Source organism: Phocoena sinus, chromosome 3 (assembly GCF_008692025.1).
Source record: "Phocoena sinus isolate mPhoSin1 chromosome 3, mPhoSin1.pri, whole genome shotgun sequence".
Lineage (NCBI taxonomy): Eukaryota > Metazoa > Chordata > Mammalia > Artiodactyla > Phocoenidae > Phocoena > Phocoena sinus.
In genome coordinates this window covers 5783765-5807773 of record NC_045765.1, presented here as the reverse complement: position 1 = coordinate 5807773, position 24009 = coordinate 5783765, and the positions used below count along the sequence as shown (strand labels likewise).

Sequence of the window (24009 nt, the reverse complement as noted above, 5' to 3'; positions counted from 1 at the left end):
AGCAATCCCACTCTTGGGCATGTATCTGGAGAAAACCGTAATTCAAAAAGATACATGCACCCCAATGTTCACAGCAGCACTATTTACAATAGCCAAGATATAGAAACAACCTAAATGTCCATCGACAGATGAATGGATAAAGATGATGTGATATATATACACAATGGAATATTACTCAGCCATAAAAAAGAATGAAATAAAGCCATTTTCAGTAACATGCATGGACCTAGAGATTATCATACTAAGTGAAGTAAGGCAGACAGAGAAAGACAAATATCATATGATATCACTTATATGTGGAATCTAAAAAAAATGGTACAAATGAGCTTATTTGCAAAACAGAAACAGACTCCACGGACATAGAAAAGAAATGTATGGTTACCAAAGGGGAAAGGTGGGGAGGGATAAATTAGGAGGTTAGGATTAACATATACACTGTTATATATAAAACAGATAGTCAACAAGGACCTACTGTATAGCACAAGGAACTCTACTCATTATCTTGTAGTAATCTATAAGGGAAAAGAGTCTGAAAAAGAATATATGTATATACATATATATATGTGTGTGTGTGTGTGTGTGTGTGTATAACTGAATCACTTTGCTGTACACCTGAAAATAACACAACATTGTAAACCAACTATACTTCAATTTTTAAAAAAAAGGGAATTCCCTGGCAGTTCAGTGGTTAGGACTCCGTGCTTTCACTGCAGGGGTCTGGGTTCGATCCCTGGTTGGGGAACTAAGATCCCACAAGCCGTGCGGCATGGCCAAAAATACTTTTTTTAATTGAAAATAAATAGATGTAAATTTTTTAAAAAAGATGCCCCTCCCTGGTCACCTATGCCAAGGTCCCTTCATCCTCCTTGGCATCCCCTGCCCCGAGCTCCCACCGAGCATTCATCTCTAAGTTCTGCCAAATTTTCTTGTACACATTTCTTGGGTGTTGTCCCCTCCCCACCGTCTCTGTGTCCACTGTCCTAATTTCGGCCTTGTCATCTCTCCCTGGTCTCTGGCCCCCTGCCTCCGCCTCCTCCAATCCATCCGCTTCCAGAAACAGATCTGACCGTTCTCTCCTTTGCTTGAAAACTACCCACGTGCATTGCAGGTGGGAACATAAAGTGGTGTAGCTGCTGTGGAAAAGAGTTTAGCACTTCCTCAAAAAGTTGAACATAGAATTACCAGATGTCCAGTCAATCCACTTCTGGGTATCTACCTAAAGGATTGGAAGTCAGGGGTATTCGTACACCTGTTTTCAGAGCAGCACAATTCACAACAGCCCCAACGTGGAAGCAACCCAAACGTCCACTGACGGGTAAATGGATAAATACAATGTGGTCCATCCATACAAGGGAATACTATGTAGCCTTTAAAAAGGAAGGAAATTCTGACACCTGCTACAACACGGAGAAACCTTGAGGACATTCTGCTCAGTGAAATAAGCCAGACACAAAAGGACAAATAATATATGATTCCACTCACGTGAGGTCCACAGACAAGTCAAATTCCTAGGGACAGAAAGTAGAGTGGTGGGGGCCGGGGGCTGGGGGAGGGGAGTAGGGAGCGAGTCTCAGTTTGGGAAGGTGAGACACTTCTGGGGATGGAGGGTTGCACAATGTGAACCTATCTGGTGCCACTGAACCGTACACTTCAAAAGGGGTAAAGTGATAAATTTTATGCCATATATATACATACCTATATGTGTGTGGGCCTACAGGTGAATTTGGGGATGGCCACTCCCAGTGGGGGAAGCTCAGCCCGAGGCTGGGAGCACAGGTCATGGTGACAAGCTCAAGGCCGTTTCCGGCCCCAGCCCTGGCCATCCTGAGCATGGAAGGTGGGGCGAGGTGCCCCCTGAACCCAAAGATGACATACGGCCGCTTCCGAGAGGGGCAGGTTTATTGGTGTGACTGATCAAGGGTCATCAGTGCAGTGCTGGCCCTCTCCCGGGGGACAAGCCAGTCCAGTGTGTGGACCCTGGGGGCTGGGGGTCAAGGGGGACCCCGGGGGGTCACAGGCATAGCAGCAGGCAGAGGGGCAGTGAGCCGCCTCCAGAGGGCCCACCCCTAGTCCAGCCCAAGGGGGGACCCCTCTCGAGGTCCTCAGGCATCCGCAGATCTGGGGGCGTCCTGCGGCAGACAGCTCCGGTGCCGGAGGATCGGCTTCCCCTCCTCCTGCAGGGATAGGGGCGACCCCGCACGTGACACACAGCCCGTGACACCGGCGCAGTCAGCCGGGTCTCCCCACCTTGTGGGGGGCCCGAACCGCCCACTCTCACCATCTCGGAGGCAGTGCTGGGGCTCGCGCCCTCTGGAGAGCCCCCTTCGTCCCGCGAGCAGTCTGGCCCCACATCCTCCTCGTACTCAGTCAGGCAGTCCGACTCCTCCCCTGGAATGGCAGTGGGTGAAGTTGAGGGCGCTCGGGCTGGGCTGACCTCTCCAGCCACCAGTACACCGACCCCGGGATCCTGGGGATGCCCTCAGCCCCCTCACCATCTGCGCAGCCGTCGGAAACAGAAACATAGCTCGTGGGGGGCTCGATCCGGGACACGATCTCCGCCAAGTCGGTGAAGCCGGAGCTGGGGAAGGCAAGCACCTGCGGAGAGGAGTGGGTGAGGCTCTCGGGGTCGTCTGAGGTCTGGGGGAGACCTAGAGGGGACTGGGGACGGGGGATGTGTCGTCAGAGTGGCCCCGCCGGAGAAGGAGGGCGCAGGCTTACGTCTGCACGGCGGCTCTCATTAAGATCTGCAGACCGTCGGTCCGTGAGCATCTTTTCAATGATGTCGCCCCGGCTCCAGCCCCCAAACACGGCCTTCCCGTACTGGTAGCCCACATCCTGCAGGAAACGAGGGGGGCTGGGGCCATGTCTGCAATCCCTGGGGGTGTTCTTCTCTGCCTCATCTTCTCTGCTTATCCCCACCCTGCCTGCCCCTGCCCTGGCCCCTCAAAAGCCTGACGCTCTGGCGGAGATGGCATTTGAGACTACACTGATTTCAGAGTCGGCCACACGTAGCACACTCACCCCCATGTCCCCTATCCTGTGCCCCTGCCAGACATTACCAATCACTCTTTGCACATGCTTTCCCACTCAGCCCCATGCAGTGTGCCAAGTACCAAATGATTCGAGATGGCGGCGTGCAGGTTTATTTCAAGGTCTGCAAATATGCGGTATACCCGTAAATATCATCATCTCCCATGCCCATAACAGACATCACTAATCCAGCATGGCATGCCTTCCCAGTGAGCCCAGAAAGGGAATCAGACATTTTTACTCAGGGCTCTGGGCAGCAGCTACTGATCACATTCTTTTCTTTCTTTCTTTCTCTTTTTGGCCACACCGTGCGGCATGCGGGATCTCAGTTCCCTGACCAGGGATCGAACCCATGACCCCTGCAGGGGAAGCATGGAGTCCTAACCACCGGACCACCAGGGAAGTCCCAGCTACTGATCATTTTCAGTTGGCATGGGCTATGACACATTTTTCTGGGTCAGTGGCACATTATACAGTGCTCCATCCAGTGTATCCCAGACTTGGCATCAGACGTTACTAATTTTTCGTGGTTCTCATTCCCACCTACACAGAAATGGCATTAGAAATCTCTACAGCGTGCTTCAGGCAGTGCCGCTGGCACATACTAAGAAACTTAGTTCGCACATACACATGTACCTCCCCTTGCCACACCCACGGCAGACATCACTAATTGATTACCGTTCTATTCCCCATGGATCCCAAATGCAGCCCTAGAATCCTTCCCTTCGTGTTGCTCTGGGCTTTCAGTATTAAAGCTCTGCCAGCCCACCACACTGGCACCAAGTGGCTCCCACCCGCTCACATAGATCTGGTCGAACTTCCCGAAGTCCATGGTCTTGAAGCAGTCGATGGGTGGGCGCAGGTACTCGCAGTACGAGCTGGACTTCACGACCTCCAGCTGCCGCACGCAGGACACATAGGCCAGGCGAGACTGGATCTCGGCCATGTCTGGAACCTTGATCTTGTCTGCCCAGGGGTTCAGCCGCTTCCACAGCAGCCACCAGCCAGAGAGGCTGTCCCCGTAGGTGCTAAGGTCCGTTTCATCCTGGCTTCCCACGTCGATGGCGATGACCGTCTTGGCACCCATGCTGCGAGCAATGTCCGCTGTGGGGCATGGGGGTCAGGGGGCTGTTCTCCACCGGGACTGAGGCAGGGAAGTTCAACGCAGCCCCGCAAACACCATCATGCACATGGTCACGCAAAAAAAAAAAAAAAAAAACCATGCGAACAACACGTAGGCGTGCAAAGGGTATGGCTGTAGAGGCCGATGATGTGGAGGAGGGGACGGGTGTTGGAGCTTTTAGGTCTGGGGAACCAGGGCCAGAGGAATGGAGAAGATGGAGGCAGAGGGATAAAGTCACTGGGGAAAGAGACCCAAGGTCAGACACATGGGGGAGAGACATATGGAAGGAGAGTAACACGGAGAGACAGATTATAGTAAGGACACCAGGAGGCAGAGATGAAGGGATCAGAGTCATGCAAACAGACGGAGAATCAGAGACGCAGCAAGATGTAGGAATAAAGACATCGGGAGACAGAGCCGCGGGGAGAGAAATGCAGGGGACCAGAGACAGCAACAGAGATTCGTGGGAGAGAGAGATATAAGGGGCCAGAGATATGGAAGGAGAGAGAATCCGGGCGGAAAGAGGGATCTTGAGACCGAGACAAGGGACACAGAGCAAAGAACTGGATCAAGGAGATTCAGGCAGCGGGACGGATGGGGTGAAGGGTGGGGTGATGGCGCGGTGAGGAGGGTGCTGTAGCTGTGGGTCTGGGTGCCCCACTGAGGGCCCCTGAGTGGGTCTGGGGGTGCCTGGGGGGACATGGACAGGGTCCTGTAGCCAGGTCCAGTCCCCAAAGACACCTAAGTCTCCAGAAGACTTTGCCCGTGTCCCTCACAAGCTTGTCTGTGTCTCTGTGTGTGCTGTACTCACCCCTATCAGGTATGTGCATGTCCCGTCTGTATGTTTGTGAACACATCCACCTCTGGGTGTGCTATGCCTCTGCACACACACCCAGGACTGCTTGGGTTCCTTTCCCGTGTCCCTAGATCAATGTCTAAGTATGTTTCTTTGTGCGTCCAAGTGTGTCCGTCCACCTGTGAGTTTGTACACACTTGCTCACGCGCATGAGGTTGTGTGAGTGCAAGTATCTGTACAGAACGCCTATGCAGGAGTTGGCAAGCTGTCTGTAAAAGGCCAGAGAAAAAAGAATCTCGGTTTTGCAGGCCATATGGTCTCTGTTGCAGCTTCTCAACTCTGCTGCACAGACATAGCCACAAAGAATAAACGATTAGGTATGGCTGTGTGCCAATAAAACTTTATTTACAAAATCAGGCAGGGGGCCAGATTTGGCTTGTGGGGTGCAGTGTGCGGATCCCTGATCTATGGGACCTCAAGCGCCTGTGTAGCCAGCGTAGGTGTCTACTTGTGTTTGCACGCCACTGGGTGTATTTTAAGTTGCAACCCCCCTGCCTCTCATCTGCATGCTTCAAGTGAGTGGGTGTGAAAGAAAGCTCGTCGTGGAGCTGCCCCACCCACCTGCGTGTGTCCACGCTTGCCCTGTGTGTGTGCGTGTCAAATACAGCACATGGGCGCATCCTTCACCTGCACACACACATGCCTGCTATGAGCTTGCCCGCGTGTCTGTGCACGGGGACAATCAGATGGCTACTTGCCTGGCAGGTTGTTGATGTAGCCGCCGTCCATGAGGAGGTGCCCATCCTTGGGGTCACACAGTGGCGGCAGGTATCCCGAGAGTGTCATGCTAGCACGCACGTACCGCCACAGGGAGCCTGCCCGGCGGGACACACAGACACAGACACGCACACTCAGACACACTTGGAGGCCCGGCCAGCCCGGTGGGCTCGCTGACCCCGCACACTGTTGACGTAGCACCCGTCCACCAGCAGGTGCCCGTCCCTGGGGTCGCAAGGCGGGGGCAGGTAGGGGCAGTAGGAGGCAGTGGCCCAGATGTAGCGCCATACGCAGCCTGTGGGGACTGGTGTGAGGGGGTGAGGTGCCCAACTAGTCTCTCGGCCTCCTGCCCGCGAGGACAGACACACCTGGGGCCTCTGGGGCATCAGTGGGTGACGATTAGTGCTCAGCACTCAGGCCAGGAGGGATGGTCACTCATGTTAACAATGTCCCAGATGCTCGGCTGCCCCTCCCCCGCACCCATTCCCCACATGGCTACAGTGGTTTTGGTGGGGCTGGCTGGAGTACCCACCATCTTTGTGGACACGCATGGCTGAGGCGGTGATGTCCGTGGTCACGTTGAAGTACGGCAGCCACAGGTCCTATAGGGACAGGGATTGCGGTCCAGGAGGAGTGGGGACTCCTGTAGGGAGGGGCAGGGGAGGGGCAGGCATGGGGGAAGAGTGCACCTCGATCTGCTTGTCCTGGAAGACACGGTGGATGCTGCGGTTGAAGGCCGACCCCGTGAACATGGAGGTGACAGGGTAGGTGAGGTCCAGCACGGGCTCCAGAACTGAAGTCATGCTCTAGGGGGCAATGGGCCAGCGGGGGGTCAAACAGGAGTCACTTGGGGGTCACTGACTAGGCAGTCCCTAAGGGGCCTGACTTCTCCAGCTGGGAGCTGGTGACTAGGATCACCAGCCAGAAAGTCACAGGGGGGGTGGTCATCCAAGGTCCTGGAGGTATCTCTATAAAGGATCCAGGTGGGGTTCACAAATTAAGACGGGGAGGGGCAGGAGAAACCCAGAAGCCCGTCTAGGGTGAGGTTTCAGGGTGCTCCTGGGGTGGGGGGACCCCCTCCCCGCAACACACACCTTGGCCCACTCCCGGGCCCGCTGCTTAGTGCGGCTGGCGCTCCGCTCCTCGGCGTACAGGGCCCCAATGAAGGAGCCGATGGACGTGCCGCCCACCAGGTCGACAGGGACCCCCGCCTCCTCTAATGCCTTCAGCACTCCGATGTGTGAGCAGCCTCTGCAAGGTGGAGACCCAGTGACCCTCTGGAGATCCCCTAAACCCCACCCGCAGGAATCTTATCCCTTCTCCCTCACCTGCTAGGAAGGTGGTGCCGGCCCGCCCCTATGGGATCGCGCCCAGGGAATCAGCTCTACCCCTCAGGACCCCTGGCCCCGCCCCTGTCAGCGTTGACCCCGCCCCTCACCTGGCCCCGCCCCCGCCCAGCACCAAGGCGATGGTGTTGCCTGTGAGCACCCGCGCCAGGCGGGAGAAGTCGCTGTGCCGGTCAGCGCGCCTCGAAAAAACCTTCTCGTAGAGCTCGTGCTGATGTGAAAGGAGAGAGACGCGGCCCATGAGGATGCGGGTGTAGGAGGCGGCGTCTGGACCTCCAAGGCACTGCCCCGGCCCCGCTGGTCTCTAGGCCGCGCCCCTCCAGTAGCCACGCCCCTGAAAGGTCCTGAGAGCCGACCAGTTCCCTGCAGGGCCCCTCACCAGCTTGGCGGGGCTGCGGCGCGAGAAGAGGCGGCGCGGACAGCGCAGATGCAGGTGCCCCGAGCACCAGCTGCGCATGTTGAGCCACTCCACTGTGCGCGTGGGACCCGGGCCCTCCTCGCGGTGCAGCAGGACCAGCTGCTTGAGGGCTCGCACCGCCGTGTTCTCCAGCATCTGCTCCAGCTTTGGGGGTGGGGGTGGGGGGAGAAAGGGGAAGCACGGAAGTCACTCTCACCCGTGGTTTCCTCCCTGCCCCTCCCACACCTGGCCCCGTAGTTCCTGCTCGCCTAGCCCCACCGGTGAGGGCGCGCGTGGCCCGGCGCAGGCACCGGAGGGCAGGGGGCGGGATCCCAGGGATGGGGTCACTGTGAATGGTCTCCGGACCTGGCCAAGCGTGGGCTCCTGGTCGCCAAGGCCCACGATGAGGATGCAGTCGGCCTGGCGCAGGCAGCGCACGGTCCAGGGCGTCAGCGATGCGTCCGTCTGGTAGAGCACGATGCGGTGCGTGTCCTCCTGCTGGGCCAGCCACCCTGACAGCCGGAATTCTTGGATGCTAGGATGGGGGCGGGGGAGCGTCATCCTGGGGCTGGTCAGGGGTCCCTGCCCTCAGGGACCATGTAGCTCCATTGCTCTGGGGAGGGGGACCTGGACCTCCAAGCCCCACACGCCTGCATCCTCCAGGGGCGGATCCACTACACTGTCTCCCCAGTGACCAGAGGAATGGTGGGCGCATGCTCCTTGTTTCACAGCCTAGACCTCAAATGAGATCTGAAAGAATCCTATGCTTTGAGCTTATCCCTCGCGCCCCACCCTAACCTCCTGCACCCCCAACACACACCTGTCCAGCGCAGAGGCCCCCAGGCGTGCCCGGATGATGTCACTGTTGAGGAGAAGTGTGGGGCCTGGGGATGGGTGAGGAAGGGTGTTTAGGAACCCAGGTCAACGGAGCTGGAGGACCCTCCTATAAGACAATACCACCCACTCCGTTCCCACAGCCCTGTTCCAGCCCCCCAGCCCCACCTCTGGCCCACCCAGGCGTCTCCATTCATTGGCCAATGCCCCCACCCACATGCGCCTTGCCCCATGTAGACGGAAAGCCTGCCCTCGCCCACGACTGACCAATGGCTTGCAAAGCATGCTGCAGCTCCAGCATGAAGGCCACCATGGGCACCTCGGCACACACGGGCAGCACTGCCACCGTTGCCAGGTTGCTGGCTGGGTTGGTGAGCTCCGAGTGAGGGGGAACACCTAGGCCCGAACCTGCTGAGACCCCAAAGGATGGTATTTGCTGTGCAGTCCTGTGTCTGGAAAGGTCAGCTCTCCTCTGCCTTCTCAGAAATCCCTGTTCCCTAGCTGAGGCTTAGTGATGCCGTAGTGAAGGTCATGGCCTCCATCCTAGCTTCACAGCCTCAACCACTGTTCTTGATAAGACCTGCCTATCTGACCTTCAGTTTGGGCCCAATCTCCTCAGTGGCATCCATTACACAACTGTATAACCATTTCTGTTTTCCACTCCACCTGTGTGGACTGATCTGTGCCCCTACCCCATTCTGGCCTTGGGGCCTCTGTCCACTAAAGGGACTTGAACACAAAACTAGACGGAAATAAATATACTTTTGACGCACTGATTGCTTCTCAGCTTCTCTACTTACACTTTAGACCAAGCCATCAACCCCCATCTCTTGACCGGACTTCTCCCAGCCTCCTCTCCTCCAGTTCTTCCTATAACAGTCTGAACAAGATCAAATGCCTTTCGACGGCTCCTAGTCCCTGCATGACTTGCCTCCACCCCGCCCTCACTCACTTTCCTCCTTGAAGTGTTTCAACACCGCCAAACCCTGTGTGCAGAGCCTTCAGAGTTCTGTCAGCGTCCGGCCCCATCTCATTTATCACGTGTCAGCTCACTGATCTCAGAAAAGCCTCCCTCCCTCCTCTAGTCATACCCCATCAAGACCCTATTTTGTTTTCTTCACAGTACATTATCCGACATTGTACTCTTTCTTTGTATCTTAAAAACTCTATCTTGCTTCTGAAGCTGTAAACCCTTCTAGGGGCTTTGTCTGTCTCGTGCGTTCTCCAGGTTCCCAGAGGTCTGAGATTTTAAAGTCCCTGCCCCCATATCTGCCCCAGAATCACACCAAGGGCGGTCCTGGCAGCCGGGTGGGAGAGAACATGTATTTGTGTACTTGGTGCGAGACTGGGGCAAAAGTCTATCGGGGAAGACCCTGGGCATAGGGGCAGTTCTTGGCCACGGCTCATCCCCGCCCCTACCCTCAGGATCCAGGTGTCAGGGCTGATGGGGCAGAAGCCCCTGGGGGGAAAAGGAGAGTAGAGGTTGCCAGGCTGGTCCAGGGTCAGGTCACCATAACATAGAGCCTCAGGTCCATATTTCTGCACATCTCGAATCTGACTCAATTTCCCAGTGTATCCTAGCTGACGGAAACCACATCTCCCAGCATGCCCTGGGAAGGGAACCACACCACCCCCACCCCCAGCATGCACTGGGACAGGGGCCATCTCCCAGCATTCACCGGGACCAGGAACCACATCTCCCACCAGGCTGGTAACCTATGAAGCCACTTTCCAACATGCCCTGGGCCCCAAACACCACCCCACAGACTACATTTACCAGCACACTTTAGGTTTCCCCTTCCTAGTATATGGACTCCATCCTCCAGCCAACCCTGACACCCAGAACCAAGCTTGCCCTAAAGACTCCTCCTGTCAGCACCACTGATACTGGTAACAAGCCGGCCCTGGGTCCAGGACTCCGTTTCCCAGCATGCCCAAGAACCAGAACTGCAGCCCACAGCATGCACCGGAACTCGGATTCCCACTTCCCACTTGAAGCCCCGCCCAGAGCAGGTTATACGCAGGACTCCACTTCCCAGCATGGCCTGGGTTCAATGGCTCCCTCTCCTAGCTCGTTCTGGGCGTTGGACTAGATCCCTTAGCATTCCCGGGCGCTGGCCAGCTCTCACCTGGGAAGGGTCCTTGCAGCTGCTGCAAATTCCCCAGAATTTTCTGGCTCAGCAGGTGGATGAGGCGGGTGACGACCTGGGGCGTTGGAGGCCGGTGGTCGAGTGAGACTGGAGGAGCAATTCTGCACCACCTTTTCCTCCTCTACCAGGGCGCCTGGGTCCCTGTTACCTGAGCCCCACCCCATGAGCCCCGCCCTCACTGGAGGCTTCACCTCCTTCCTAGGTCTCCACCCACATCTAACCCCCCTCTCCACACATTAGGCCCTGCCTTCTCTGGGTACCCGCCCCCACTCCTATCTGTCCAGCCCCCGTTAGGAGAACAGCCCACAACCCAGCGAGCTGCACCTGCGGGTATCGACGTTTGATGTGGCCCAGGGTGCCCTCGGGGAGTTTGGCCAGCTCTGTGTCGCGCACCGCGTGCACCGTCGTGGCACGTGGCTGCCTGGTCAGCGCCTCCACCTAGGGGACAGCGTGCCTGACCAGGGCTGCGGAGCCAGAAGCTTGATAGGTAAGGGAGAGGACGACCGTGGGTGCAGAGAGGAGGTCCTACCGAGTCCCCCCCACCCCACCACAACCCCCAGATGGGGGTGGAGAGAACCAAGCCTCACTACCCATCTCGGGGCTCTGAGGAAAGGGAGAGGACAGGGATCCACAGGGGCGGGGGGTCCCCTCTTCTGATGGAGAGAGGTCTGGAGACTGATTCAGATCAGACTCCACCCTGATGAGGTTGCCCCCATGGCCCCGCCCCATGGAAAGGAGCTGGGGAAAGTGGATTGCACGAGGTCATAGGTTGGGGAGGGAGCGTTCTCCACCCCCAACAGGTTACCTGGGATGAAGTGTATGTTGGGCGTGGCGGGAAACTGGACTGGGAGAGGTTAGAGGTCAGTGGGTGGGGCCGAGCTCACCACTCCTATGAGATCCCCGCGGCCGTACTCGCCCACCAACTCCTTCTTGCCGTTGCCACGCTGGATGACACTTCGCAGCCGCCCATTGAGCACGATGTAGGTGCAGTCGGAGCGGTCGCCCTGCCTGGGGTGGGGGTGGGGGTGGGCGGGGCGGGTCAGACAGGGTAGGGGTCCTCGTGGGCAGGGCCTGAGGGGAGAGGTGGGGGCAGGGCCTGCACCTGTACAGTGCGCGTCCCGCCTCTACCGCTGTCCAGTCGATGGCGAAGTCCATCTGGCGCACGAAGGGCGACATCCTCGCGGCCACGGTCTGCGCAGCGCTCAGCACTACACTGGGCTGTGCACGCATGATCCTGTAGGCGAAGGGCAGGGGTGCGTGGGCCGGGGGCGCCCTAGAACAGCCCTTAGGGAGTAGAGAGGGTGGGTGAAGGCCTGGAGGTGGGACAAGAAGGGCTCAAAGCTTCCCTGGAAAACTGTTGGCTGTTCAGAGGGATGGCCTCGTGCAGGGAAGAACAGAGTTGGTCAGGGCTGTCTGAGCGCCACCCCCACCCCAATGTCGGGCCCAGTCATACTCATAGAAGTCAGACTTGGAGATCCGCAGGAAGGTGCAATCACGCTGGGCCCGCAGCGTGAAGATGAGGGGCTCGCCGGTAAGCACGGCCAGCTGTCCCACCAGCTCCCCGGGCTGCACCACGAACAGGCACACGTCTTCGGCCTTGTCGATCATGCGCTGGTAGACGTGCAGGCAGCCCCAGAGCACGAAGTGCAGGCTCACATCCTGTAGGGCAAGGGCCAGGAGATGGGCACAGGGGCACCACCTCACCCACAACTCAGGTCAGTGCACTCCAGAGGAAAGGTTAAGGAAGGAAAAGTTGGAGAGTGAAGGCTTTCCATAGCACTGAGCTGAGCAGCATATGTATCTATATTCCCACTCAGCACCAGAGCAGACATTGCTAATGGATCGCCCAACTCAACCCAGATTAAGGCCCATGAATTCTTTTCAACACAGCCAGCAAGAGCCAACGAAGACTGGCTACACAGGAGCATGGCTGAGCTTAGAGCCTCTTTGCTTGCGCTGGGCAACTGCATAGCTACATGGAAAAGAATAAAGTTGGATTCTCACCTTATGCCATATTAAAATGGATCAAAGACATGAATCTGAGAGCTTAAACTATAAAACTCTTAGAAGATGGGACTTCCCTGGTGGCGCAGTGGTTAAAAATCCGCCTGCCAATGCAGGGGACAGGGGTTCGAGCCCTGGTCCGGTAAGATCCCACATGCCACTGAGCAACAAAGCCCGTGCGCCACAACTACTGAGCCTGTGCTCTACAGCCTGCGAGCCCCACTACTGAGCCCGCGTGCTACAGCTACTGAAGCCCGCGCCTAGAGCCAATGCTCCACAACAAGAGAAGCCACTGCAATGAGAAGCCCACGCACTGCAATGGGGAGTAGTCCCCGCTCTCCGCAACTAGAGACAGCCCGCGTGCAGCAAGGAAGACCCCACTGCGGCCAAAAATAAATAAATAAAATAAATAATTTTTTTAAAAAAATGGGCAAAGGCTCTGAATAGAGATTTCTCCAAAGAAGATTTTTGAATGGCCAGGAAGCTCAACATCATGAATCATTAGGGAAATGCAAATCAAAACCACAGTGAGATGCCACTTCACACCCACTAGGATGGCTTGAATCAAAAAGTGTTAGAGAGGATGTAAGAAACTGGAATCCTTACACACTGCTGGTAGGACTGTAAAATGGTACAGCCACTGGGAAACAATCTGGCAAAAATTTAAAAAGTCCTCAAAGAATTAAAAATAGAGTTGCCGGGACTTCTCTGGTGGCACAGTGATTGAGAATCCACCTGCCAATCCAGGGGACACAGGTTCGATCCCTGGTCTGGGAAGATCCCATATGGCACGGAGCAACTAAGCCCGTGCACCACAACTACTGAGCCTGCGCTCTAGAGCCCGCGAGCCACAGCTACTGAGCCCACACGCCGCAATGAGTGAAGCCCGTGTGCCTAGAGCCCGTGCTCCGCAACAAGAGAAGCCACCGCAATAAGAAGCCCGCGCACCTCAACGAAGAGTAGCCCCCGCTCACCGGAACTAGAGAAAGACCCAACGCAGCCAAAAAAAAAAAAAAGAAAAAAAATAAGAGTTGCCATATGACCCAGCAACTCAACTCCTAGGTATCTACCCAACAGAAATGAAAACGTGTCCACAAAGACATCTGCACATAAACGTTCATAGCCGCATTATGCCTACTAGCCAAAAGGTAGAAATAACTCAATGTCCGTCAACTGATGAATTAAGAAGCAAAATGTGGTCCATTCATACAATGGAACAGTAGTCAGCCCTAATAGAATGAGGCATTGACACATGCCACAACATGCACGAACCTTGAAAACAGCATACTAAGTGAAAGAAGCCCAGACACACGGGGCCACGTATTGTATGATTCCATTTATATGAAATGTCCAGAATGGGCAAATCCATAGAAACGTAAGATTAGTAGTTGCTTAGGACTGGGGCTGTTTAGGAGGTAGGAGACTGATGGCTTAAGGGTATGGTGTTTCTTTTTAAGGTGATGCTCTAAAAATGCACAGTGGTGATGGTTACACAACTATGTGAATATACTAAAAACCAGTGAATTGTACTCTTTAAGTGGGTGAATTGTATAATGCATGAATTACGTCTCTAAAACTATCACCCCCCCCCCCCCCGCCAAAAGAATCCCCTTTGGGAAGTTCCCTGGTGATCTAGAGGTTAGGATTTGCCACTTTCACTGCTGGAGCCCAGAGCCTGGCTTCAGTCACTGGTCAGGGAACTGAGATCCTGCGAGCCGTGCAGTGCATTAAAAAAAAAAAAAAAAAAAAAAAAAAACCCCTTTGCTCCCGGTTCCCTTGTTCCACTCCATCGCTGTTGACTTCCTTTTGTTTCCTACAGGTGGAATAGCTCTACCACAGGACATTTGCACAAACTGTCCCCTCTGCATAGAATGCTCTTTCCTTCCCCTTGCACCTAGTTAATTCGTCCTCATCCTTCCTCCTTCTCTGGAGGTCACTTCCACAGAGACACTGCCCTGACTAAACCAGACGTTGTGGAGCTGAGAACATCTCCTTTGTAGCACTAAGCACATATGATGTAGTAACAATTTGTGTAATCCTTTGACTGTACTGTCTGTCAGAACTGTGAGCTTCCCAAAGGCAGGGGGCCCCACTGGTGTTTCTTGCCTCTGCAACAACCCTGGGACACAGCAAACGCCCCTCTCCCCTCTGGTTAGCCTGCCCAGCTGGACACCTCTCTGTCCCACCCTTTCAAATAAGGAACTGAAACTGCCCAGAAAAAAAAAAAAAAAGAAACTGCCCAGAGACAGAAAGATTCCTTCCTCGTTCATTACACAAACCACTGTCTGACACCCCACAAAGCCCCAAATGAGTGCCAAAACACTGCAAGGATCCCTGGGAGAGGCCCAGGAGACATACACACATGCTGGAACCTTCCAAGATAGAATTCCCAGACTGGGTTTGGGATATAAATGGGAGTGACTAATAGCAGGCTGCCATTTGTCCTCAGACTGGGAAGCATGTTGTTTTTCACTGCAGGACTTCTCAGAGCCTTGAATATGCTAATAATGCTCACTGGGAGCTGCCATGAAGGGGTAAAATAACCTGTGTTTCTCCAACATGTTGCACACATGTGATATGGCTGTGATATGGCTGTTCCATGAAATATGCTTTGGGAAATGTGTGTGGAAAGCGGGGTTTCTCAATCTTGGCAACACTGACATTTTGAACTGGATAATTCTGTTGTAGGGGGACTGGCCCATGCAGTCTTGCATCCCTGGTCTCTAACCCATTAGAAGACAGTAGCACCCTCCCAAGTCAATCAAAAATGTCTTGACGTTGCCAAATGTCGTTGACAATGACGTTGCAAACTACTGGTGTAAAGTTTCAGAGGGGGGCACAGCAGACCAGCTTTGTCCCTAACAAAGTCCTGAAGACCCCGAGGAGCCTGGTGTGTTAGCAGGCCGGGCTGGGGCTGGGGCTGGGCTGTGTTGAGCCCAGCAGAGGCTCCCAGATAAGCAGGGCCCCGGGGCCCCTGCAAGGGCCACGGTGTGACCACACTTTCTCAGCCAGTCCCTCAAGTACCTCAAAGAGCTGGCACAACACTTCCTCTGCAGAAAGGAGCCCACCCTGCAATGAGCAGCTCGACGTGGCCACTCAGGCAACTGATCCTGTGATATAACAACCACCCTTAAATCAGCCATACTCCGATAAAAATTAAAAACAATAACCACCCAGCCAGCTAATAGCTGGGCCACCCCCAGCCCCTCCCGCAAGCCCAGGGCTCCTCCCTTGAGCCTGGGGCGGTGCTGTGGTCTCAACGCCTAAGTCATGTCACCCCTACTGTCACCCCCGACTGGGAGCTGCTGCTCCAACCCTCCCCTGGCCTGTCACCCTTGCAAACCCTAGTAGCTGCGAACTGAGTATTTCCTGTTTCATCCTCGCAACGATTCTAGCAGATAGCTATGACGCTCATCCTGCAGGCGAGGAAGATGACAAGTTTCTAGGTGATTCACCCAAGGTCACACAGGGAGTCAGGGCAGAGTCTGGATTTCACCTTTGGCTTCCTCCCTAACCCTCCTCCTCTGTGCTCCTGGCCTGTGACGTCACAACGGGTCTCAGTTTCCCCGCCTGGAGAACGGACGGATTGGTGGGATGCACAGTTTCCCACACCTGTGTGTCACCAGGAGGCACTGAAGTCCAGCTCGTGGGGCTAGTTCCCAGCCTCCAGGTCCAGATTCTGACCTGCACCCGTTTACTGAGTGCCCCCATCCCAGCAGGGACCCAGGAATGAGAAGCAGACAGAGCATCAGAGTACGTTGTAGAGTTGAAAGGTCAGAAAATGGAAGTTGCAGGAAATGCCAGGACAGGGAAGAGAAATCTAGGGGTGGAAGTCCTAGTGTAAAAGGTTCAGGGGTTAGAGGAGAAAGGTCAGTATGTCCAGAGGACATGGGGAGGGAGGGCTGTGAGTCAGAGTCATAGGATCCAAAGGTCAGGGGTTGGAAATCATATACTGGGAGGTCTACATCTAAGGTGAAAAGGCAAGGATCAGAGATCAGAGAGAGAGGTCTTGGGTCAGGGCTGCATGACCAGGGTTCAGCGCTCAGCCTCACCTGGTCCCCCTGGCGGGCAATGATGGTGCCGGCTTTGGTGTGATGCAGCAAGACTCGGCTATTCAAAAGGGACGGGTCCTGGGGAGGAAGGAAAGGGGGCTGAGACTGGCCCAGCCAGGCCTCCCACCCCCAGCCTGGTCCCCCAGACACTCTCGGCTGCCCACCTCAATCCGCATCAGCTTGGCCAGCTCTCGCTTTGCCGCCTCAAAGATGCTGCTTGTCTGGCGGCCCTGGTAGGGCCCGAAGGGGCACCCGCCAGTGGCCGACTCATCCTCACAGTAGCTGTATTCACAGGCGCCGGCTGGCTGCTCCCGGGGCTCCTGAGTAGGGGTCTGTGTGGGGCAAGGCCTGTGATCTCTCTGCTCCCACCCGACCTTCCTCCTCGGGGGACTCCACCTGTGGCCAGACCAGGGTCCCAGGAGGGGACTGGGGTGGGGTGGGGGAAGACGGAAGAGCCTTACCCGGGCCGGGGCTGCCTGGGGACCCCACGAGGCCTCTTCCTGCAGGGACACGGAGATCCGGCCCCGCTCATATGCCATGTCGAAGTCCGAGCGAGGGCCGCCCTGCAAGCCTGCAGTGGGCAGGGGGCAATAAATGCAATAAAGATGAGAGTGACCATAACTGGGGTCTAAGCAAGCACTACCTATGTACCCGAGGCCACGGCTACACAGACATGACTAATCGATCGCTGCTCTGGCCCTTGCGACCCTTCTCACCACAGCTGGGAGGGCACCATCTCAACGATGACCCACAACAAAAAGACATGAGTAAGTGCTGCCGATATTCCCATTTCACGGATGAGAAAAATCAAGACTGGCAGGCCTGCATCCAACCCAGAAATTCGATGGCCTCCCCCCACTCCACCTGGTGCCCCAAACCTGAGATGTCCACTGGCATCGAGATGCAGCGACTCAGCAAGGGGGCCGAGGGGGCTTCCAGGGATGTGGGCTTCACTGGATCCCCTGGGGGAGACACGTGTTCAGGCTCCTGCCCCTCGGAGCGCCCAGGACTGGGGGTGGGGAGCTGAAGGGGGCCTGGGGAAAGGTCAGCTCAGAGTCCCTGGGGACTGGGGAACTAGGAAGAGCGATTCCAGTGGGCCCAGGGGACTGAGGCCAGGGGTCCTGGGGGATCCCAACAGGAGTCACACCTGGGTACCTAGCTAAGCGGGTCCCGGCGGGGCTGGGCAGCTCAGGTGGAAGTATCTGAGGAACTGAGACACGCATTGAGGGGCAGAGCCTGGGCTTCTCGGGAGTAGGCTGGGCCAGCCTACGGTTCCTGGGGGTCAGGCAGGGGTCATCTTGGGTACCTGCAGTTCCAGGCAGCGGGGCCCCGGTGGGGTCAGGCGGCCGGCCAGGCGTCTCCCTCGCCTCCTCAGAAGCAGAGGTGCTGGCTATCCGCTTGGAGCCACGCACGGGGCTGGTGCGGGCTGGGAGGCCCGGGCTGGGGAAGAGGCGCAGGGGCTGGATCTCCTGGAGGCAGAGGGGATCCTGTGGCATGTCTGGGGAGGCACACGCCGCGCACCCCTCCGGCCCCTGGTGCTCTCCACGTAACTCACGTGGCTGAAGAGCTCATTGGTCAGACCCAGGTAGTTGTGAAGTGCCAGGAAGGTGACCCGCTGCAGCCTTACCATGATGATCTTCGGGGGCATGGTCGTCAGAGGAGGGGGCCAGGGAGAAAGAGGGTTAGCCACAGGACTTAGCACTAAGGGGGTGGGGCCGTGGGTGGGGAGATGGAGATGCAGCTAAGGCCAGGAGATCAAGGTCGGAGCAGGAAGGGGCTGGGCAGGGCCCTAGGAGCCAGGGAGAAACCGACAATCAGGCGGCAGAAACCTGGGGACACGGGGTGGAGGCAGCTCATGGGAGGAGTCAGGGAGGTCCGGCTGCTCAGGGCCGATAAGCACAGCTTCAGTGCCTGTTGGCTGCTGGGTCCCAGCCCCCAGGAGCCTGTGATGGGTGGGGGGTTATGAAAGGAAGTGGATGGCCCGCTGACCTGCACTACCCGCACCAAGCTCTCGGGATACTTGGTGAAGACGGCTGAGAAGGCCTCGACTGGAAGCCGCAGCACCGTGGAGTCTCGGGCCGCCCGAGCGGACACAGTACGCTGGGGGTGCTGGTGACCCTGGGGGTGCCGGGGGCACAAGGAGAATCAAGGTCAGGGGCTGTGAGAGCCCCCCTTCCTGCTCCCCCCCGACCCCTCCTGATGCCACTGCCTTGAGGGACCACCGGCAACATCAGGGACGCATCAGAGATGGGGGCCCTGGGGGTGACCCTCCCCAACCCAGCCTGGTGGGTGTGGCCTCCCACCCAGCCTCCCCAGCCCCCTCCGTACTGGTCACTCACGGTGATGACATCCAGGATGCTCAGAAGGCTGTTGACACTGTCCCCAGGAACCACTTCCTTCACCACACACTCCTTCCCATCCTGAGACACGGGGTGGGGGAGGCGGGCACTGACCAGGGCTGCCCCTGCCCTGCCAGCCCACGTCCTGCCCCCTGACCACGCCACTAGTCCTCATTCACCCTCGGTGATCACTGACACCCGGACCCCACTGAACCTTCCGACCAGCATCACTAACCATAACCGGTGACTGTGCAGACCACCCCAGATGCCCTTGGACACCCGTTCCCAACTCCTGCCTGCACATCTCATAAGACCACCAACCCTGGGAGTTCCCTGGTGGTCTAGTGGTTAGGATTTGGCGCTTTCGCTGCCGTGGCCCGGATTCAATCCCTGGTGGGGGAACTAAGATCCCACAAGCTGCGCCTCGCAGCATTGCCAAAATTAAAAAAAAAAAAAAAAAAAAGCCCACCAACCCCGCTGACCAAAAGCACTGCCTGTCCCCGGTGACCGCTGCACCACTGCTCATCCCTGCCGCCCATCTCACTGTGGTGCCCCCCGGAGGGGGAGCCCACTCACAGGAGCCGGCAGACAGAGCTCCAGCAGCCCATCCTGCACCACGTAGATGCTGGCATCGGGCTGGCCTGGCCGGAAGACGTAGTCACCCTGGCTGAGCCGCTGGAAGACCATGTGCCGGCACAGCTCCAGGAAGAGCGGCTTCTCAAAGTGGCCCAGCACCCTGTTGGATAGGGACCGGGGAATGGAGAGATGCAGGAGGTCAGGTCAGCCCCAGCTCTGCAGCCCCCCGCCTGCACCTTGACACTGACCGGACGTTCTTGAGCATGTAGAGCACCTCGGAGGGCAGGTGGGAGTTGGCCAGGTCGCCCTCGGTCAGGTCAGCCTCCAGCACGGCAGGCGGGGGCTCCTTCCGCTGCAGCGTTGGCGCCTCTTTCTGGATGCGCAGGATCCTGGTGGGAGGAGGGGGGAGCGAGGCAGGGTGAAAAGCAGGGAGGGGACTCAGGAAGACCTGAGACCCCCCACAGAGCCCTTCCCCGGGGTCACCAGAGCAGGGCTCAGCAAACTCTGGCCCACTGGCCAAATTAGGCCAGCCACCTCCTTTTGTAAATAAAGCTTTATTGGCACGAGCTATTAATACATTCATTCATTTACATATTGTCTGAGGCTACTTTAATGCTACAACAGCAGAGTTGAGTCGTTGCAGCAGTTGCAGCAGCGTTGCGCGCAGCCTGCAAAGCCCCAGATGTGGCCGACAAAAGAGAAAAGTTGCTGACCCCTGAAATAAAACCCTGAGGTCACCCTTCACTAGTCACAGGCTCCCTAGATGAACCCTCTCATTAAGCAGACCCCTGACACAGCTTCCAAGATATGGGCAGAACCCAGAAAAGCACCTCTGTTCATCATGGGACCCCACATATTGCACGCCTCCATCACGTAGCCTCCGTCATGCAGGCAGAGCCTTGGGGTAGCTTCCATTATATCAGGAGACCCCAGATAAAGCCTCTCTGATCCTTGTAAAAATCCCTGAGATAACCCTTCCTCCCCAGTCTCAGACAACCCTCAGATAGCCTCTCTGATGGTCACAGAGACTCTTGAGATAGCCCTGGTTATGTGCAGAGAATCCGGATACAGCCCCTCTGCTAACCATGGACCTAGGAGAGCTCCTCCCTGGAAGTCACAGTTGCTACTGAAGACAGTCCTTCCACTACTCACAAAATGCTCAAGATAGACCCTCTAGAATGAGCTTAAACTGAGTTAAACTCCACATTGCAGAGAAATCCAGAAACAGCTCCTCTTCTGATCAGGAAGATCCTTGGGCTAGCCCTCGCCCAGGTCACAGAGAGCTGAGATAGCTCTCTCGAGGCCATGGCAACATCAGGGTAGCTCCTCAAGGGTGTGCAGACACTGAAACCGCTCCCAGGAGGTGGACAGAGCCTCAACTAATTGTGGAAGATCTAGAGATAGCCCTTCTACTCAAGTCATAGAAAGCCATGGGATAGCACACCTGTTGACCATGGACACCCCTGGAATGGCCCCTCAGTGTGAAGAAACACTTGAGACAGACCTTCAAAATAGAGTCTGTGATGTCAGGAGACCCCAGAGCCAGCTCCCAACTTGGAAAGATCCCTGAGAGAGCCTTTCTCAGAGACCCTGAGGGAGCCCTTTGCTGATGACATGCCCTGACATGCCCTTCCCGTGTCTCTAGTGCCCAACGATTCTTCAGATGACTCCTAGGGAACAGAACCCCCTAACACAGCCTCTGTGTAGTTTGGGGAAAATCCAAGGGAGGTGACATAGAGAGATGCTTTCTGATGCAGAGAGAGTGCTGAGATAACCCCTAGGGGACAAAAGCCAGAGATAGCCCCTCTTGCAGGTCCCAGAGAGACCTGTGAGAACGCCAGTGAGACTCTGGAATAAACCCTCTCGTGTGGGGAGACCCCAGATTTGACCCCTAAGGGTATGACAAGACATCCGAGGTAGTGCCTGGGGATTAAGTAACTCACGGATGCCCCTGTGGCAGGGAACATCACTGAGAGAGCCTTCAGGTGATACAGACAGCCTGTCTGGTTGGGGAGAGCTCTGAAATAGTCCCACTGACATGGCAGGACTCCTAAGACAGTCCGTGGGGTTCAAAGAAGCCCGAGATACACCCTTCGGTGTGGGATGATCACTCAAAAAGCCCTGGACAGCCCCAAGTACACCTAGCACAGCCTTACTTCTTAGCAATGTTGAGCATCTTAAGTTTCTTCTTCATGCGTGGCCGGGAAGTGGTGGAGACGGAGGCGTCCACCAGCGAAGAAGTGGATTGTGATACCTGGGAGGATTAAGGGTGGGGTGGGGTGGGAGGAATGCGTCAACTGCCAGTTCAGACCCTAGGGAAGAGGGGGGCAGATCCAGAGGCCCTTGATCAAGGAGGGCGGCCGGCTTACTAAGAAGTATAATTAGGGAAAGGGCAGGATCTCTGTGTGGCCAGTGGGAGCCCCAGGGGGTCCCAGACTCACCTTCCGCATAATCTTCCGGCCATAGAAAAGCACTTTATCTCTCTTCCGGAATCGATACCGCGGGCCATCCGGGGCTGGAGTTTCTGGGGGTAAGTGCGGAGAGGGGCAATCTGACCTCTACGCACACTCCGCACGGCCAGAGATGGGGACGCTGAGTGCAGGCTCCAGCAAATCCCATCTCTACTGCCCCAGGGGCCCGGACATTTCAGCTTCCCATCCCTCAGCACCCCCAGAAGGCCCTCCGGGTCCTCACTCGGCACTCGAAGCCTCCGCACCAGCAGGAGGATGAGCACGGCCGTGACCAGCACCGCGACTCCAGCCCCGATCATCACGCCCAGCACCTGCGGGACGAACGGCACTGACTGCGCATCGCATACCCGCTCCGCCAAGCCTTCCCCGGGGGCCGGGACGTCCGGGACCTCATCCCACGGAGCCAAGGCCGCCCCCGAGATCGCAGTCGGCCCGGGCCTCGACGCCCCCATCTGCAAAATGGGCCAGCGCTGCTCCCTCCCCCGGGGAGCAACGCTTTCTGGAGGCTCGGCGGCCCGCAGTGCACACCGGGAAACGTAGTTCCGCCTGAACAGACGCAGACTGGTTCTCGCGGGGCCGCGATAATGCGTGCTGAGCACGTCGGGAATTGTAGTCCCCGCGGCGCCACACGAACCCCCAACCCTTACCATTCCGGTTTGCAGCGGCGCCTCCATCAGTTGTTTCAGCCTGGGCGGCAGGTGTGGTAGTTCAGACTCCTGTGGAGTAAGAAGCAGGACGAACCCGGGCAAGTCATCACTCTGGGCCCGCCCCTCCCCTGCTGCAAGCCCTGCCCACTTCGTACCCACTGCCGGGGCGGCTTCTCCGCAGGCCTGTGGGCGACTGAAGGGGCGCTGCGGAGCAGAGGGGTGGGGCAAATTGACCTCGGGGCCCGAGCTAAGGAGTAAGGTGGGTCCCCGGGTCCCCACCAGGCTCCCCTTACCTACGCACCAGGCCGACCTGATGCCCCACTTATCCAGACCCACCCTGGGGCCAAAGGGCAGCCGGCCGGGCACCCACTGTTAGCAGCCAGCGAACAAGTCCCTGAAGGGGCACGGCTCTCTCCAGCAGGTGGCCCCCTCCCTAGTCTCTGAAGGATTGATCAATCCTGATCTATCGATCCCCAGGTCGCACCCCAGCACCCCCTGCGAAGACTGGATGTCCGCACCCCACGAAAACTGGGCCCGAGTCATGGGGCCGGGGAGATGCCTGGCTCCCGGTCCAAGCCTGGCCCCGGGGAGACAGAGACTGGGGCACGCGGGAGTGCAGCCGGGAGCGCCTTCACAAGGGGTCGTGGTGCAATGCCGAGGTCTCAGTAGCATCCTGGGACGCTCGGAGTGGGGTGGGCTCGCAAAGTGTTACTGGGTGATGCTGGAGATTTACTGTCACGTAATAGTAAGGTTATGGGGTCTCTGATGGTGCGGAGCACCACTGGGATTCCAGGAACGATGCTGGCGCCATTGCTGGGAGACGTAACCAGGGACGCTGGAATTACGGGTGGGTGGGTGGGGGCTCACTAGGAAGTTACCGAGAAATTCTGAGGACTATAGGACTATTACTGGGAAAACCGGGAGCTGGTTGGGCACGTCCCTGCAGTCGTCCGAGCATGATACTGAGGAATGCTGGAATATTACTGAGACTTTTCTGGGAGGCTGAGGCTGTTTCTGGCGCCATTCGAGTATTAATGGAAATCTGGGGGAGTCACTGGGTCCTTGAGACATTACCTGTAAAATTCACGGGGGACTAGTCCCCTTCCACCCGAGGGTGCACCTGGCTACCGGTGCGAAAACACCTGCCGGAGGCTGGCGGGGTGGGGGGGGATGGGAGAGTCAGAAAGTCGAGAGCTACCGGGAATCGGCGGAAGACACACCTTGGGAAAGCCGAGGGCTCGCTAACAACCCGCGAAGGGACGGGGCGAAGAAAACCCGGACTCACCCAAAGGGCCGCAGCCGGGGTCCACTCTGCGCCAACTCCGTTAGCGTTCTGCCCAGCGCCGCAGGCGCGGCCCCTTTAAGTTATTCACCTCTGGGTGCGGCACAGCCCCGCCCCCCGCCATGCTTGGAAGGTCGCGCGGAGCCAGCCACACTGAGTGTGGCGACGCTTTAAAGGGACCGGAG

The 24009-nt window shown here is 57.0% G+C and overlaps 1 protein-coding gene across 5 annotated transcripts; it reads right to left on the bottom strand.

The window, feature by feature from the left end:
- Nucleotides 1-1881: 1881 nt before the first annotated feature.
- PNPLA6 (patatin like phospholipase domain containing 6) lies at nucleotides 1882-23956 on the bottom strand. Of its 5 annotated transcripts, none has more exons than XM_032626322.1 (34): nucleotides 23828-23956; nucleotides 22543-22611; nucleotides 22119-22206; nucleotides 21866-21948; nucleotides 21581-21678; nucleotides 19673-19813; nucleotides 19425-19584; nucleotides 18849-18929; nucleotides 18499-18627; nucleotides 18065-18145; nucleotides 17816-17978; nucleotides 17388-17471; nucleotides 16971-17080; nucleotides 16674-16841; nucleotides 16510-16587; nucleotides 11907-12112; nucleotides 11556-11687; nucleotides 11338-11461; nucleotides 10778-10891; nucleotides 10433-10508; nucleotides 8571-8714; nucleotides 8290-8353; nucleotides 7836-8004; nucleotides 7452-7634; nucleotides 7165-7283; nucleotides 6821-6977; nucleotides 6416-6532; nucleotides 6259-6328; nucleotides 5708-5824; nucleotides 3833-4134; nucleotides 2719-2835; nucleotides 2493-2595; nucleotides 2279-2388; nucleotides 1882-2174 (listed from the first exon to the last, which is right to left on the bottom strand). In XM_032626322.1, the coding sequence occupies exons 2-34, from the start codon at nucleotides 22567-22569 to the stop codon at nucleotides 2103-2105; spliced, it is 3987 nt and encodes a 1328-aa protein (XP_032482213.1). In that variant the 5' UTR covers nucleotides 22570-22611; nucleotides 23828-23956; the 3' UTR covers nucleotides 1882-2102. The 5 variants fall into 5 exon arrangements, with proteins under 5 accessions (XP_032482213.1, XP_032482214.1, XP_032482212.1 ...); XM_032626323.1 differs by having other exon boundaries at nucleotides 8571-8711; XM_032626321.1 differs by lacking the exons at nucleotides 22543-22611; nucleotides 23828-23956 and having other exon boundaries at nucleotides 8571-8711; nucleotides 22119-22413.
- Between the last annotated feature and the right edge of the window lie 53 nt (nucleotides 23957-24009).

Coding starts and splice junctions, on each gene's coding strand:
- PNPLA6 (XM_032626320.1), bottom strand. CDS start 22,347: ATGGGGGCGTCGAGGCCCGGGCCGACTGCGATCTCGGGGGCGGCCTTG. Junction 18,146..18,498: donor GCTTGGTGCGGGTAGTGCAG/GTCAGCGGGCCA, acceptor ATGCCCCCGAAG/ATCATCATGGTAAGGCTGCA. Junction 8,354..8,570: donor GCATGCTTTGCAAGCCATTG/GTCAGTCGTGGG, acceptor ACCCATCCCCAG/GCCCCACACTTCTCCTCAAC.